The sequence below is a fragment of the Manacus vitellinus genome, unplaced genomic scaffold (assembly GCF_001715985.3).
Source record: "Manacus vitellinus isolate BGI_N305 unplaced genomic scaffold, ASM171598v3 scaffold_39_pilon, whole genome shotgun sequence".
NCBI lineage: Eukaryota > Metazoa > Chordata > Aves > Passeriformes > Pipridae > Manacus > Manacus vitellinus.
This window is the reverse complement of record NW_021940534.1, coordinates 2,681,927-2,697,664: the sequence shown is the minus strand read 5'-3', so window position 1 is coordinate 2,697,664 and position 15,738 is coordinate 2,681,927. Positions and strand designations below refer to the sequence as shown.

Below are 15,738 nucleotides of genomic sequence, written 5' to 3'. Positions count from 1 at the left end.
CCAAACTGCACTGCTCTGCTTATTTCCATTGGAGCTGTAGTAGTTCATTGGCTTCTACAGTACTGATTTATTTCAGTATGTTTTGGTAAATCAAGTGGACTCAGATGTTGTTGTGATTTAAGTTATGAATTACCTATATACACACCTATATAAAATAGAAGGTAGTATTCAATAACAAAATCAAAGAAATTCATGCTGGAAGACTAATATCCTTATTTTAGAAGCCTCATATTTTCCATGTCAAGCAAACATTGTATTTGTGGCATAAACCACGTGCATTGAAAACTGCAAAAGAATAAGATACCACTATTATACTTTTAACTTACATAAAGGCAAAACCAGTGCTTCTACATGAAATAAATACTCCCAAAGCATTACAGACCTTTGCAATTGTCAGAGACCATAATCACTCAAGAACCAAAATATCTGGATAGACGTCTCTTATAAGATTCTTCTTCCTTGTGTACATAGGTGTTATTTATAAACTTGTCACGGGTTTAGATTTACCTCAAAGTTTGTAACAGCCAGCTGAGACAGGCCATCGACATACGGTCCCAACACTTTGTGCTCTCGAACCTTGAGGGACTGCCGACTCCTATGGAATAAAGTAGACTTCATGTACAATCTACTAATTACCATGGATATCCAAAAATTTTCATATGAAATAGGTATCTTTTATATAGCAGAAGCCAATTTATGTCCTTTTTATTGTAACAAGAGGAAGAAAGTATTCCAGAATTTGTAACTCAAAGTAACAATAAAGACTCAAACCAACCTAACCGGTTTTACTCTATATACGTGAATTATTTTTAATGCATCCTCCCACCCCGGTATTTGTGACTGTAACAAAACCTGAAATGCCTTATTTGACAAAAAGAATGAGGAGAAAAGAAATGAAACTAAAAATCCTCCCCTCAGCAATTTGCTAAAGCTTCAATTCATCTTGCATTTTCTACACTTTATTGACACATATCAAGTAAGTCTCAAATCTACCTTTTTAACTAACTTGCATACCTCTTCACCTTCTGCAATTATGTTCAAGAATCCAAATATATACCACATATATTAATGCTCAGCTGAAAAAAATCCTATCAAACTACTTCTTATATAGAAATCTCCAAGTCAGAGAGCCTAACCAGTATTTCTGTGTAGACAAAACAGAAGAAAGAATGCCTGAGTATATTCTGAAGTGTCACCCTTCTACGTTCAAAGAGTTCAGCATCTAAACCATGAAAACCAAGCAAATAAGCTTCAAATTCCTTATAATTGATGAAAATTATTACCCAAATACTGTTTGGATCATGTGGCAGAAATACTCCAGAATTTGCTTGTATGCAGTTTTGCTGGTGGTAAACCACCTCATACAGTATTTGTTTGTATTATTAGGATGATAGCCTAATGTTTAAACTGATCCACAACAGTATATAAAAGTTTTACATGAATATTCTTTCTGGTGTTTAGTATCTAATCCTCTCTAGAGAAGTCATATAAACATACAGTCTCAAAAAACCTTCTCAAGGACTTGCAAAACTGATTTCTATTTTTATAGTTTTAGACAAAAATAAGGAAGGTTGTGGGGGAGAGTGAAGCTACTCACCCTTTTGGGTCAAGCAGATCTCTGACTTTTTCATTGTAGATTTCCATATAGGACACTTCTACTTTAAAAGTATGAGATTCATTTTCTTCCACAGAGATTCTCTGAAATAAAGCACAACAGAGCCGTGGGATCAGACCCAGCTGCTCTGCATTGCCCATCATTGAAAAGGATTTTCCTGAACCTAAAGGAAAAAAAAAGGAGAAGAAAATGCTTTGAGTGTAATTTCTGAATTACTCATTTGTTCAAGAAGCACATGTTTTAATCCTCTTTTTATTCTTCCAGAAGCACATATCAGAACAACATGACATGCTATTCCAGACAGATAGCTTTCTCTTTGGACTACAAGGCACAGGCAAACAAAAAGAGAAATTATCTTAAAGGTTTCTTTCAGCAGGAACATTACTGGGGACCCCTTGGAACACACTCGAACACAAAAGACTGAATGAGCCTTCAGTAGGAACTACTGCTTTCAGGCTTTGAAAGTGACCCCAACAGGTAGCAACTAGGATCACATTGACAGAGCTGCTTTTAAGAACTTTACATTGTCAATGGCTGTGCCAAACGCTTGATATGTAATACTATGATATTTCAAAACACAATTTTGAAGTGTTATCTATCTTAATATTTATGTTTTGTTCTTCTCACTTCCCATATGCATGAAGTGTTCCTCCCTTTAGCACAGGGCACTCACCTGTCTGTCCATAGGCAAAAATACAAGCATTATATCCCTGAAAGGCCTTTTCAAGAATTCCTTCTCCAAGGCACTTGAACACCACTTCTTGACCTAGAAAATAATTGGGTTTGTATATTTTAAATTGAATAACATATAAAATTCACTGAAAACATGAATAAAAAAAGGTTTGCACATTACTTTTTTCTATTGAGAGCACTGATGAATGAACAAGTGATTTCACGCACAACTGAGTGACAAATTCAAAACTGTTGCCTGAACACAGTGTAACAGCTTCCCATGTTTAAATATATTGTTGATTATCTTGTGAAGGGAGCAGTTCTTCGAAAGGTGTTACATAAGTTGAAAGCTTAGAAAATAACATAGATCTCTAAATTTTTTATTTTTAAGTGTAGTTTTTGCAAGTAATATGCATTATTTAATCACAAACTATGCCCAAGAGAATACTGTAACAGCACTGCAATTAGTGAACTGGGACATTAGAGGCACAACAGATATCTTGCTAGGAATATTAGAAGTTGTTCTTTTGGGAACTGGCCTCAAATTTCACCATAAACTGCTGCAATTTGCCCCGTGGCAAGGTGATAGTGGAACCAAGATAAAAGCATTCCAATGACATTCAGTGAGGAAATGCACATTAGGAGGCTGTCAGACTTCAACAGAGCTGTTTGAGGATATATTTCGCCAAATCCATAGTTTGAAACGTCAGCTGCAGAACTTCATAGTCTGAAAATTGTCTCCCTGTGCCAGGAGGATTTCAGACAGTGGTTGGTTTGGGTTGTTTGGTTTGGATTTTGGGTTTTGTTTGGTTTTTTTAATAGGAAAACCCAGAGTTTGTACACCACAAAGAGGGTCAATGGGTTGTCCGCTTTGAGTTCTGATCAGAGAATTACACCAGCTGTGTGTACACCCAAAACAAGCAGAGCTGAGCTAAGAACAGTATTTGTTCACCTTCTGGTGTTTGTGTTTAAAACTTGCATTCACTGCTGGTGACTTTCTGAACAGCTAAAATCAGCTGCATCTTTCATTTGGGTATGGGAGTTTCAGCACTTGTCAGTTACAAGAAATTCTGGTTTACAGTGGATGCAACAGTGACTTCTGTAGTTCTCAAAATGGAATATACTGGCATAAAAAATAATCTAGCTATCCAGTTATACATTTCATGAGGATATCTATACTTCATGATCCTCAAGTAATTGGTAGCCCAGAAAATTCCTGCAGAACAACCTCGGGAATGACTGCAGAATATTTTAGAGGCATGTAAATAGGACAAGAAAGTACATTACTTTTATTTTCCTTTAACTATACCTAATTTCAAAGACCATACACAATGGTCTTTGTGTATCTTTTCAGTTGAATTTCTAAAATTCCAGTGTCACTGGTCTTGGATTAACACAGTTAATCCTACTGAATACAGGAATTAAAACCAGAGAAGAATCCGCTGTACTCTGGAATAACTCCATTTCCTTCCCCATGCACATTCAGTCACTTTTCATTCAAGTAGGAATCACTTGGTCATTTGATAATACCTATGTTAAGAGAGCACTGTTCAACAACCTGGAAATAGCTATAAAGAATGTTAAACTACTGATGAATGAAGAAAACATATCAACAAAAGATTTTATTAAGAATGTACAATACAGAAAATTTGCTTTCTAACCTGCTCCTGAGGGCCCATTTTGTAGTTACCAAGCATCAAAGAGGCCACATACTAACTTGTTGAGCAAGAACACAAAATCAAGCAAAGATTGAAGTTGAGTATAATTATTATGAGAAAAAAAAAAGAGTACACAATGATTGTTAGTGAAGAATAAAACCATTTGTCAGAAGAGGGAAAAAACAAGCGATAAACCAGTAACCTCCTCCATGATTCATAAGGAAAAAAGTAGATACCAAAATGTTATAAAACTGTATATGCTTATAATAAGCATAAGCTACTGAACTCCTTAGCGGGGAAGGAACACAGTTTGAATCTCATAGGCAAAGCTGGATTTATTTTTCAGAACAAATTTAATTTTCAAACTGTCAACACAAACTGAAAGTCAATTAGACACTGATATATAATTTTAAAATTATATTTTTATTACATACTTTAAGAACTCAGCAATACCAACATAGACAAATGGGTCATTAAAGACTGTTGTTTATAGTATCCAGTTGAATTATCATGGAATAAAATAAGATTGGTTTTAAGTGCACTCACAGAAAAGAATAGAAAATGCTAAAGTTCAATTATGGATATTTTATTAATTTGTTAATGCAGTGTACTGTTGAGGGCAACAGTTTATCATCCATGAGATTTGGTATTTTTCAGTACAAAACCTCACTGTTTCCCCCCTGAATTTTATTAGTGGGTTTGCCAACAGATTACAAATTCTGTAATATACAGAATTATGTCCATGTGCACTTACTGTCAAAAGAAATAATGCAGATCCATCATCTACATTGCTGCAATTTTGTTTTGTTAAACAAACCTATACTGCCTGCAATGCATACTTTTCCTTATTTACAGGACATTTTTTCCACATATGCCTAGTGTTTAAAAAGGTTAGCAGGGGATTTAACTTGATTCTGACTTAATTTACAGCAAAACAGAGAAATATAGAAAAAAATTAGTTAACAGAAGAATTTCCTCACACCAACCCTTATTGTGTTCAAGATGGGGATTCCCGATCTTCCAGCTGGCAAAAACCATATAACCTCTTACAGAGGGAACTAAAGGCCACAAATATCCATCCTCTCTCCCATCATCTGCTCAGAACACTGGCAAGGTTTAGGTGACTGGCAGACATGGAGTCAGTCAGGCTGGGGAAAGCACACCCAAGGCTGTCAGGGAGCCCATGCTCAAATTCCACAACTCACAATCTCTCATGAGGGTAGAACCTTACAGTTCTTTAAGCCAATTGCCAGGTTTGCTTCCTTTTAAATACAGCAGCTGAAAGTGCTGAAAGCATACATATTTCTTATTCAATTAAAGCTTAGCTCAAAGCCGGGTGTTTGGCCTTTCAGGACAACATAGCCTGCAGAAACAGAGCTGAGATGTCAGGTCTAACATGATGCAGGTTAGGAAGTTTATGAAAAATCCACGGGCAAGTTGATACAGTGTGGGGTCCTTGGAACGGGCCTGCCTAAGTGCTAAAGTGGTTATTTATGCCATCTCTTGAATCCTTCCCAAACTGAAGGGTTTCTTTTCTTCTTTTTAAAAATCCACTTCATCACAGACTTCAATAGGCTCTTACTGTTGTCCAGGCTTGTAAAATGAATTCTTTGTTCTCATTGCTGAGAATTTCTCAATATCCTCCTCTTGAACAAAATGCCAAGCAGTTATTTGTCTCTGTGAGCTTCTCAAGGCAAGCAGGTGTGTCCTTTATACATGAACTGACTCCTGACCCATTCAAGTCAAGAACAAATGGTAATAAGCTATTTTGTTTACACTCAAAACACTTCTACTACAGCCTATACACAAAGTTCATACCTCTTCCAGATCAAGGCAAATTCATTCTGTCCTTTAATCAAATTCCTCTCCCTCCTCAAAACCTATTTCATTGACTTCTTTTTCACCCCTTTCCAATAAGAGGTCCATATTCTCACCAAACACCCAATTATGTCTTTCAGAATTAAACCATCAGAAAAATGGTGCAGAAGCTAGCACATGATGATCAGCACAAACCCAGAGGTTTGTAACCATTCCTTGCTTGGAATGAGAGCCCTAAACTGTTCAGAAACACACATCATCAGTATTCAGAGTAATCCTCCCTCTACCTGCTACCTGGTTGGATTAAAACAAACAAACAAACAAACAAAAAAAAACCCCACAACAACAACAAAGAAACAACAATATCAAACAAAAACACCCTCCCAATAAAACCCCCACTTAACACAGGTTATAAACACTTAGTTTTCAGGCTTAAGAGCAATTCAGAGAGAGAGTTCTGAAATTCAAAGGGGGCTGTGCCAGCTGGTATTGGGGTTGGTGCTGTTTAAGATCTTTGTTGGTAACATGGACAGTGGGACTGAGAGCACCCTCAGCAAATTTGCTGATGACATTGAGCCATGTGGTGTGTTAGACACCCTGGAGGGAAGGGGTGACATCCAGAGGAACCTCTACAGGCTTGACAGGTGGGCCTCTGTACACCTCATGGATTTCAACTAAGCCAAGTGCAAGATCCTGCACCTGGGTCAAGGCAATCCCAAGTACAAATACAGGCTGGAAACTGGGGTAATTCAGCTTGGAAAAGAGAAGGATCCAGGGAGACCTTATAGCCTTCCAGTATCTGAAGGAGGCCCACGTAAAAGCTGGAGAGGGACTTTTTACAAGTGCATATGGTGAGAGGTCAAGGGGTAATGGCTTTTCACTGAAAGCTTAGATGGGATATTAGGAAGGAATTCTTTATTGTGAGGGTGGTGAGACACTGGCACAGGTGGCCCAGAGAAGCTGTAGATGCCCCATCCCTCAAAGTGTTCCAGGTCAGGTTAGATGGGGCTCTGAGCAACCTGGTCTAGTGGAAGGTGTCCCTGTTGAAGGCAAAGGGGTTGAAACTAGATGGTCTTTAATGTCACATCAATCCAAACCATTTCATGATTCTATGATCCTGCAATCTCTAACATAGGATATCAAGTTGTTAAAGAGCCTCCATCCCCTGCAGTATCTGAAATCAGAGTATCACTTCCACAAAGGTCTTGTAAAGAGCTTACTCCTGTTCTGTGCTCCAGACTCCTTGCTGTCTTTATCAGATAGTCCTGCAAGGACAGCTGCAAAGGTGCCCTCAGGATGCTTTTCATCATATGAAGGTAGCCTGCACTATTTCTATCAGATATATTGTTGGATCACTTTAGTTTAGTTTCCACTTAAATGGAAAAAAAAAATTGCTAAAAAAGCAATTCTGTTACCAACAGCAACAATTCCCATGTTTTCAATTGCTGGAAAGATAAGGTAAGTACTTTTAAACTTGTACTTCCTGAACATGAGTACAGAAAAAAAATTAGTACAACCAAATAAACCTTATGTTCAGCCAAAGAAGCTGAAGATATCTTACAGAATAAGTTTAGGGTAAAAGAAAGAGATGGTTAATCCCATCTCAGGGTTAGCCTAGCTTCCCCACAGCCTGAGAATTGTTACGAATTACCCATGTAATTAAGTTTATCCATATGAGAATCTCACTCTTGAGTAACATATTAATTATTAATATTAACAATATTAATAAGTGCTGGTACTACTGCAGATAAATGAACAAAGTCAAAAATAAAACCAGCCCAAACATGTGTGATAGTTTTATAGATCCTGTAATAAATGTGCATTTCCAGGAGCAGATAAACTTTGGGTTTGTTGGCATTAAAAACAAAATAACAACATGGAAGGGTTAGCCACATAAGTCAACACAGGACTCAGGCATATGTTGTCTGTGGTGCATTCTGTGTGTTTTCTGATGTCACATGTGTCAATCTTTAATATAATACGATATACCCCACAATGTATGTTTTCAATGTAATGCAAGATGAACATGCTTTGGTTTTGCACAGAGAGCAATGACTGATAGGGTAGCCTAGTACTTGAGAATCTCTTGTTAAACCTTTCACTGTCACATCTTCCACTGTATTTCTGTGAGACAGGTAAAAGTGTTTTTCAAATAATTAAATTTGTTGCACATAGCTTTTTTATTTTAAAAATTTTGCTTAAGCCTGAAGCTCACGCAACTTGCATTTTCAAGCACTCTGGACTTAGCTTTCAAGTTTTATACATGTTTCTTTTTAATTGTGCAACTAATCCCTGCTCTTGTCAATGACATTAAACTTAACACATCCACAGAGAGTTACTTTGGGCAGGGAATGTTTAATACACTTAGCTACCCTTCTGTAGTACAGCATGCAAGAAGTTACAGTTTAGCTCAAAACCTCAGGTGGTTAGATGGTTTGTTTGGACTCTTTAAGGTTTTTAATTCTGTAATAGTCTTTAGCACAATCTCTGGACATAGACAACATGTATATTTGCAAGGACAACTGGGGTTTGTTCCACAAAGCAAAGAAATCATCAGAAACCCCAACCAAAACCAGTTATCATAGAATTTTTTGTTTGTTTATAAAAATGCACAGTAACTTAGGCCAAGCTGTGAAACAGACTCTGGCAGTCTTAATATTACTAATATATAAAAACTGAAATATTGTCATGTCAGTATTTGGTTTGTTGGCTCTAAACCAAGAAATGTTACTGAAGTATAGGATAACATCAGCTCGTGCACAAGCAGGTGAACAAGCCAACAACCCAGTAACTTAGGTCTGAAACACTTTGGTGGTGTTTTTTTAATTACTTTTATTTTGATATTGTGTCAAATTCATTATGTTCCAGAACATGAGGGCTGGAAGTCACAAGTTAGCTTCAAGACCATACAACAACGACAAAAAAAAAATCAGTGAAAGTATTGTTTTTTGTATGTAAGTCTTTTAACTCACATTCTTAGCATATTTCTGAAAAGGGAAAAAAACCACCAATACCAAAGCCTCCCCCCCAAGAAAACAAAAACAACCCAACAAAACAATGAAAAACCCCAAACCCAACAAAAAAAACCTGGTTTGGTTTTCTTTTTTTCCACACAGGAACATTAACTGGAATAGGCAAAAAACCACTTCATAGTTTTTTGGACAGTAAGAAAAATGGAAGAGATGTGAGCCACAGCTTTCCAGAGACCAGCCCAACAAGAGGTTGTTCTATATAAAGATAATAAAACTTCAGATAAGACATACTCAATTACAGTTTCTGAAACAGGCTGCAGAGAACTTGTTTTGACTCAAATTAAAAATAAACAGACATAGAACCCCACTGAATCCACCTGGAGATGGGTTAAACTGAGAGAGAAACCAGTTAGGGGTGTTTCTCTGCTCTCTGTCTTCTCTGCAAGTGGGTCAACACTATGGCTTACCCAACAGGTGCAGCTCCCACGTGAACACTAGAGGCACATGGGGCCAAGATCTAGGTACACACCATCACCTCCTTCCTTTAAAAAGAAACAGAGGTGTGTAGGCACATAAGGAGGTGATGTGATGTGTGCTTCAATGGCTCCAGCAGCCTGAACTACTGTACAGTTCACCTGTTCAGTGCAAATACAGCTCTTGAAATATGAACTGATGCAGAACTTTTTTCCCTGAAGAAGCTTTTCTTTGCTCAGGCAATTAAGAAATGTAGTGGAATCCATGATAAAGTGCAATCTGGGATTTCACATCAGAGGCTACAGCAGTCAGGTATATTTTAACACACATATATGACAGTTCATTTATGAGACCTCTGATGTCAAACTTTGAGGTAATTAACCCTATCAACCTTCAAGATCTTATGGGCCACAAAACTTCATAAAATGAATACCTAAGCTGAATGCTGGGTTTTTTTCCTTTCCATGAACCACAGCTTTGATATTGCAGCATTCAGAGCCCGCTCCACCAAAAGAAATCTTCTTATAAAATATGAATATGCTAACACACAAATCCAGTTATGAGAAAACTACAATCTTGCACGGATTATCCAGCTTTCGGAAGGAAGGAGTCACAAAGCTGATTGCTTAAAACACAGTAGGAATGAACAATCAGACTATGACTGACTTAAAAGACCTGAAATAACTACACTGTTTGAGGAGAACACACTTTATTCCCCTCTCAGAGCACTGAAAACACATAGGTTCATCACTAGCACCAATCAGAAGACATTTCTGATGCAGAAATGAAATTTTAAATAGCAGAAACAATCACCACAAAAGGCTCTTTCAGATGATAAAAAAAGAACACTACAGCTTAGATGTAAAAGCATCCCTCCTGAACAGTGTACCGGGTACTTTAAAACTTGCATTCCTTCTCAGCTGAGGGGCTTGCACTCAGATGAATCAATCCTGTAAAAATGAGATTCCTGCTTCCATGAAGAAGCCAATTGAGCATCACAGTACAAAATGCAGAAAAAAAGCCCAAACCAACTCCACAATGCAAAAAAAGTGCAAACCAATTCCACAATGCAAAAAAACCCCAAACCAACTCCACAAAACAAAGGCCCAAACTCTCATATGTTCTCAAATTATTTACACTGTCCAATGTATTAAAAAGAGTTTACCTGCATACTTTGTGGTGTTTGATTCATCCATGGACCAGAAGCAGTGATCAAAGGCAAACACCTGCAGAAGCACATAAAGAGAGAAATTAGGATCCTCTGGCTACAAGACATTTCTTTTAAAGCAGGGCATATCTGTGACTGTGTAATTAGTCTCTACTGTTTCTGTAGATCCTAAATCAGAACTGTAAAAAAGCTTCATCAGCAGGAATACTTTCATGAAATCTTGAGAGTTGTAAACCACAATACTTCTTTTCTATCTGTATAATACTATACTAAATACTCCTTACTCTATCCCTTAATGCAGATTTCAAATCACAGCCAAAACCTAATAACTAACTCCACTCTTCTCCAGGCACTAATACTAACAAACATTTCTGCCAACAGTAAGGAAACAGCACCACAAGGACTCAATATAAAGAATTTGGTGAGATGACTATTTGGCAGACATCAACACAATATGCACAGAAGTTTTACCATGGGATGGACTCAGTGAAGATCATTACTACTTACAAGCCTTAAGGAGCAAATAAACAGTATTAGATTTCCTGCCTAAACTAAGAGTACAGTTCTGCATCTCAGCAGAGGAAGCTCAGAAACTACAAATAGAAAATGTAGCTCTATTAGAGAGACAAGCTATCAGAGCCTGCTCTAATAAAAAGATCACTTAAAATCACTTCAGTAAAGAGTTCCAGCTAGGCAGAAATTGAATGAGGTTCAATATTGTGCTCAGTGGGCTTGCAGACCTGAAACAGTGTCCTGTAAAACCACTTAACACATTGGGATTTCATCCAAGTTCCTTTTTCTGCACATTTGGGAACATCATGGTGTAGACATTTAATACTGTTTTTTTACAGCTTTATATGGCCACAAACACACCTAAGCTGCAGTGTATTTTCCACATTTTGCCATGATAAACTGACTGTGGATGAGTCAACGATATAAATTCTGGTTTAGCTTTCTGCTTTGGGAGCACAAAAGGTGGGGAAAATCTCAAACCACCTTTTCAATAAAACTTTGCCTGGGTCAAAATTTTCTTTGCCTGGTCTTCCAATAGCTGATCCCCTTAGTGAGACAATCCATGCATGTCAATGTAGAGCAGTAGCCACAGGTTCTATTAGCAGAAACACCCAAATTCACTAGAGAGAAGTCCCAAGGTGAGGAAGAAGAAGGATCATTTTCTTTTGGCTTTTGGGAATCAAGAACATCTTGAACTCCCTGCAATTCAAAATTACAATGTGATCTAATCTACAGATATGTTGTAATCTAATCTAAGACATCTTCCCAAAATGTCTATTGCTGCAAATATTCCAGAAGGATAAAACCAGGTTAGCACAGTAACCTCACCTTTCCCTTTCCTCCAGCTTAATGCAAAACACATCAAATGGCCCGAGAGAGGACTCGATACTGAGACAACACTTAGTTCATAAGAGTGAAATGAGTGCTGGAATTCCCTTCTGAAAACAAACAAACCCATAATAATAATCTAAAGGGAGGCCTGAGTCATTACTGCAGCACAAATAGAAAGAGACAACTTCATGAGTCAGGATGTTCCCTGATGTGACTGAGTCAAAGATGAAATTTGGCCACTGAACTGCAAGTAAAATGCAGCAGTTACTTCACCTTGTCTTCAGGCTTCCACATAAGTAGGGGCACTTTAAATTACTTTTGTGCATTTGATCATCATACTTCAAATCTAAGCATAAAAACCTGCCATCAATAAGAACCCTCTAACCCTTTTCCTAACTTCTGTAGTCCAAGAACCACTGTTTCTCATCTCATATTCTATGGAAGTTTTCCTCACAGGACCTAGTAACAATACCTAATCTCTCCGATGATCAAACAGCAAGCAGTTCAACTACAAAAAAAGGAACTCTATTGTAAGGATCCAAATCTAACAGATGGCGATTCTTCCCCCTGAAAACTAAGCATTATCTGCAGTGGATCACAGAGACCAGTTAAAAAGGTTACCCAGCTACACATGCTCATGTGTAATGACTTAAATGTCAATACAGCAGTACTGTAGGCCAATTTAATCTATTGTCCTATGCATTTTCCCCTTGGTTAACACGGAAAATCATGTCGGGATCATTCAGTGACTTCTAATTTAAACACTCCTCTAGCAAAGAGACTCTTAAAACTAAAATATGTGCTTATAGCCAAGAGTTTCTTGTAGAAAAGCAGTTTTTATTGGGATTTTTTTAAAAGAGATAAAAATTGGTCAGACTGATTTTTAAAAGGTCAAAAATGATTATGCAATAGGAAGATTAAAATTCTGCCTCAAAATAAAACAAATGTAAATATAGCATTTTAGTATGTTTTCATAACAAACATAAAAAGCCAGGGCATGGACTTAGTCTATTTATAAAATCTGTTCTGAAAAATTGCCAAATCCCTCTAACAGAAGTAACAAGATGACTTTTTTTTTTGAAAGAGTCAGGCAAAAAGGCAGAAACTGCTAGGGTATACACTATCTGCAAAACATGTAGAGCAGCTGCAGCAAAACTCCTCTCTCCATTAAAACTGGCGGAAGAATACTTAAAAATTACTTTGATTAGTGATGACAAAACAGCTACCTTGAACATTTCCAGCAACCATACTTTAAGGAAGCACCCAACCAAAACAATTTTCTGGGCAACTCAGACCTTTGGGAAAACAGATTGCAAATGCAAGAATTAACAGGGTAAGAGATAAGGCATACAAGAGCAAGATACTTGGTCCCAATCAGCAAGGCTCTTCCATGTGTATGTGAGGAAGGCATTTTACAGGAAATACCTGTAGAACAGTGCCCTACGTGAAGAGTGACCCTTCTACAGAAAAGATGATCAAAAAGATAACTATTTTATATTTTTCTAACCCCCAGTGCAGGAATGGCAGAACATGCAGTCCCAAGATGAGCATGCAAGCATACTCGGGGTCAAGACACAGAACCTATGCTAAGAAAAAGAAACCTTTTAAGTCTTTTCTAATGTGCTCCCTTCCTGCTCCCATCTTCACTGATTATTCTTCCTTGAAAACAGAAATGGTGGGTATTACTTTTTCTTCTGACAGAAGTATGCAGAATAATAATTATTTTTTCTTATTTTTTTTTCCCTGAAGAAGGTATTAAACCCCCTGTCAACATGACTATCAAAGCTATCAGAAGTTCTGTTAACATTCAAGTCTCAGACTCAATGGCCAATACTCAAACTGGGCATTACTGGGCATTGAAAATGCCTTTTTAGCAAAGATTTTTACCAGTTTATATCAAAACTGTATCAACCAACTATATCAAAACTACTATTGAAAAATATTTGAACAGAGATATCTGTGACACAAACAGAACCTTTAAACTTCAAGCACCTCATATGAACTAGTTTTTAACTACATTTTGGAAAATCTATTCCATTTAGGTGCTTAATATAAAAGAAAAATAAAAGGCAAGTATTTTTTGTATGAAATTGAAAGTTTAAAATTGCTACCTTTATTTCCACTAAGATTTCATGAACTTTCAGTTATTCCTCTACATCTCTGTGACTATACAGATGAGTATTTCTGCTTTCCTACTGCTTTGATGTCCATTCCACAGCCATTGTACCAGGAAGCTTAACAATTTTCAGAAGACAAGCAAAATGGGAAACCCACGAAAGACAGGTATACATCTACCTCATATGTCTGTATCAGCATTCAACTACAAGCAGATTTAAGTTCGCACAGGTGTTGGCCAGTTCTCACAACTGGACCCAAAATTATTCTGGGCTTTTAAATTATACAGGGAACTAACAAACAAGCCTCAAAATTTTCTTATTTTTGCAAGATTCTATGTGTCATAATTCATCCTAGCATCTAAAAGAGAAAGTTAGATAAAAGGAAGCTGCCAGGAACCTGCCACGCTAGAGTAGGAGCTTATAAACAAAAAATTTTGAATGGAGGGATGAATAGCGTAGGTTTTCTCCCAGCTCTATTATTCCAATGTTTGACATTGCACAGTATTTTTAGTCTGTGTTTTATGACAGTTGTAAAAAAAAAGCTTAGACTATTATTTTAGACATCTCAGAAACAGTCAAGTAACAGACAGAGCTACAAGTAATGCAACATGACTCACCAGGGCACAGTCTTGCACAACTGGAAGCCCACAGTAAAAATAAGTATATGAGCTAGAGTAGGTACTCATTATATATTCATTATAAGAATTTTACCTCACAGACATTACAGCGCAAACATATAAAAATGGAAAAGTTATGAGAAAGAATTAGCTGGGAAGTGCTAGATCCTGGTACTACTGTATCCAGAGTCATTGTAAGTGCTCACATTACCCTAAGTAAAAAGAGTTACGTAGGCCATTTCTAGGTTAGAGAGAATTGTACTTGGAGTGCTAGCAAATATTGGAAATTAAACAAAAGGTTTTTTCTGGTAACCACAAAGTTTAAGAAAAGTGGAAGATATGTGGCTTTGATTCCTTCAGCAAACACTTACAGCAGTTTAAGACAGATGGTGGTTATTTTGCTAAGGAGACAGCTAGAGGTTATGGCTTCCTGCAAAATGGGATGCAGGTCCATGCATCCATTGTGCACATCAGTGAAAAATCTGGAGTTTTGTCTCAAAATCATCTGTACCTGTGGCTTAAAAATGAAATTGTGGATCTTAAACTAGAAGAGTCATTGTGTCTGACTGCTAAAAAGCAGTAACTTCTCACAGAATCTGAAAAGACAGCAAAGGGGTATTCACATTTTGAACAGCCAAAACAATGTTCTGCAGAACTCATTTTCATTAAGGCCCCTAATCAATGGTTGAGGAATTAATAATTTTAAGAGTTTATGTATGTAAGTATACTCATGTGAACTACTTATAGGTAATGAGTACCATATCCAATACTAACTGCTTGCCAGACTAAGCCAAATTACATAATTAGTTTTAAAAAGGAGTTTAATTTCACATTCATTATTGTTTTGAAGCCTAATTCTCAGTATAGGTTAGATAGAGTCTGGGGTTTGAATTTAGCAATGCATTACCCAGATTGAACATTACCCCTAACGTATTGTCTATGCAGCTATAAAATATTGCAAATGTATGGCTAATGTTTAATAGCCATTGCCATCTGACCAATAGACAGCCAATTAATCACATTCTGCTTTCATTGAGAAGCAGTCAGTCTGACTTGTTAGGTGACTTATGGGACTACCTGGTTCCTAAAAAGAAAAGGAAGGGATAACTGAGGAAGGGAAATTTTCATTCATGGGGCAGCTGTTCCTACATGCATATTACAACTGCTGATGGAGATAAGTAATAAAGGAGATCCACAAGGAAACAGCAAACAGAGTCTACACCAGTAAGCTTAATGTAAATGGATGCCATTAAAGAACTGATAAAAAAAAAAAAGTTGGTCAC

At 37.1% G+C, this 15,738-nt stretch overlaps 1 protein-coding gene across 1 annotated transcript in view; it reads right to left on the bottom strand.

The window, feature by feature from the left end:
* The window catches only part of KIF13A (kinesin family member 13A), a 107,632-nt gene that overhangs the window by 50,391 nt on the left and 41,503 nt on the right, over nucleotides 1-15,738 (bottom strand). The window contains exons 3-6 of the mRNA XM_018077650.3: nucleotides 10,375-10,435; nucleotides 2,289-2,381; nucleotides 1,598-1,778; nucleotides 508-595 (exon numbers count right to left, since the gene is read on the bottom strand). Coding sequence (XP_017933139.3) covers nucleotides 508-595; nucleotides 1,598-1,778; nucleotides 2,289-2,381; nucleotides 10,375-10,435 — 423 coding nt within the window. The remainder of the gene's footprint in view (nucleotides 1-507; nucleotides 596-1,597; nucleotides 1,779-2,288; nucleotides 2,382-10,374; nucleotides 10,436-15,738) is intronic.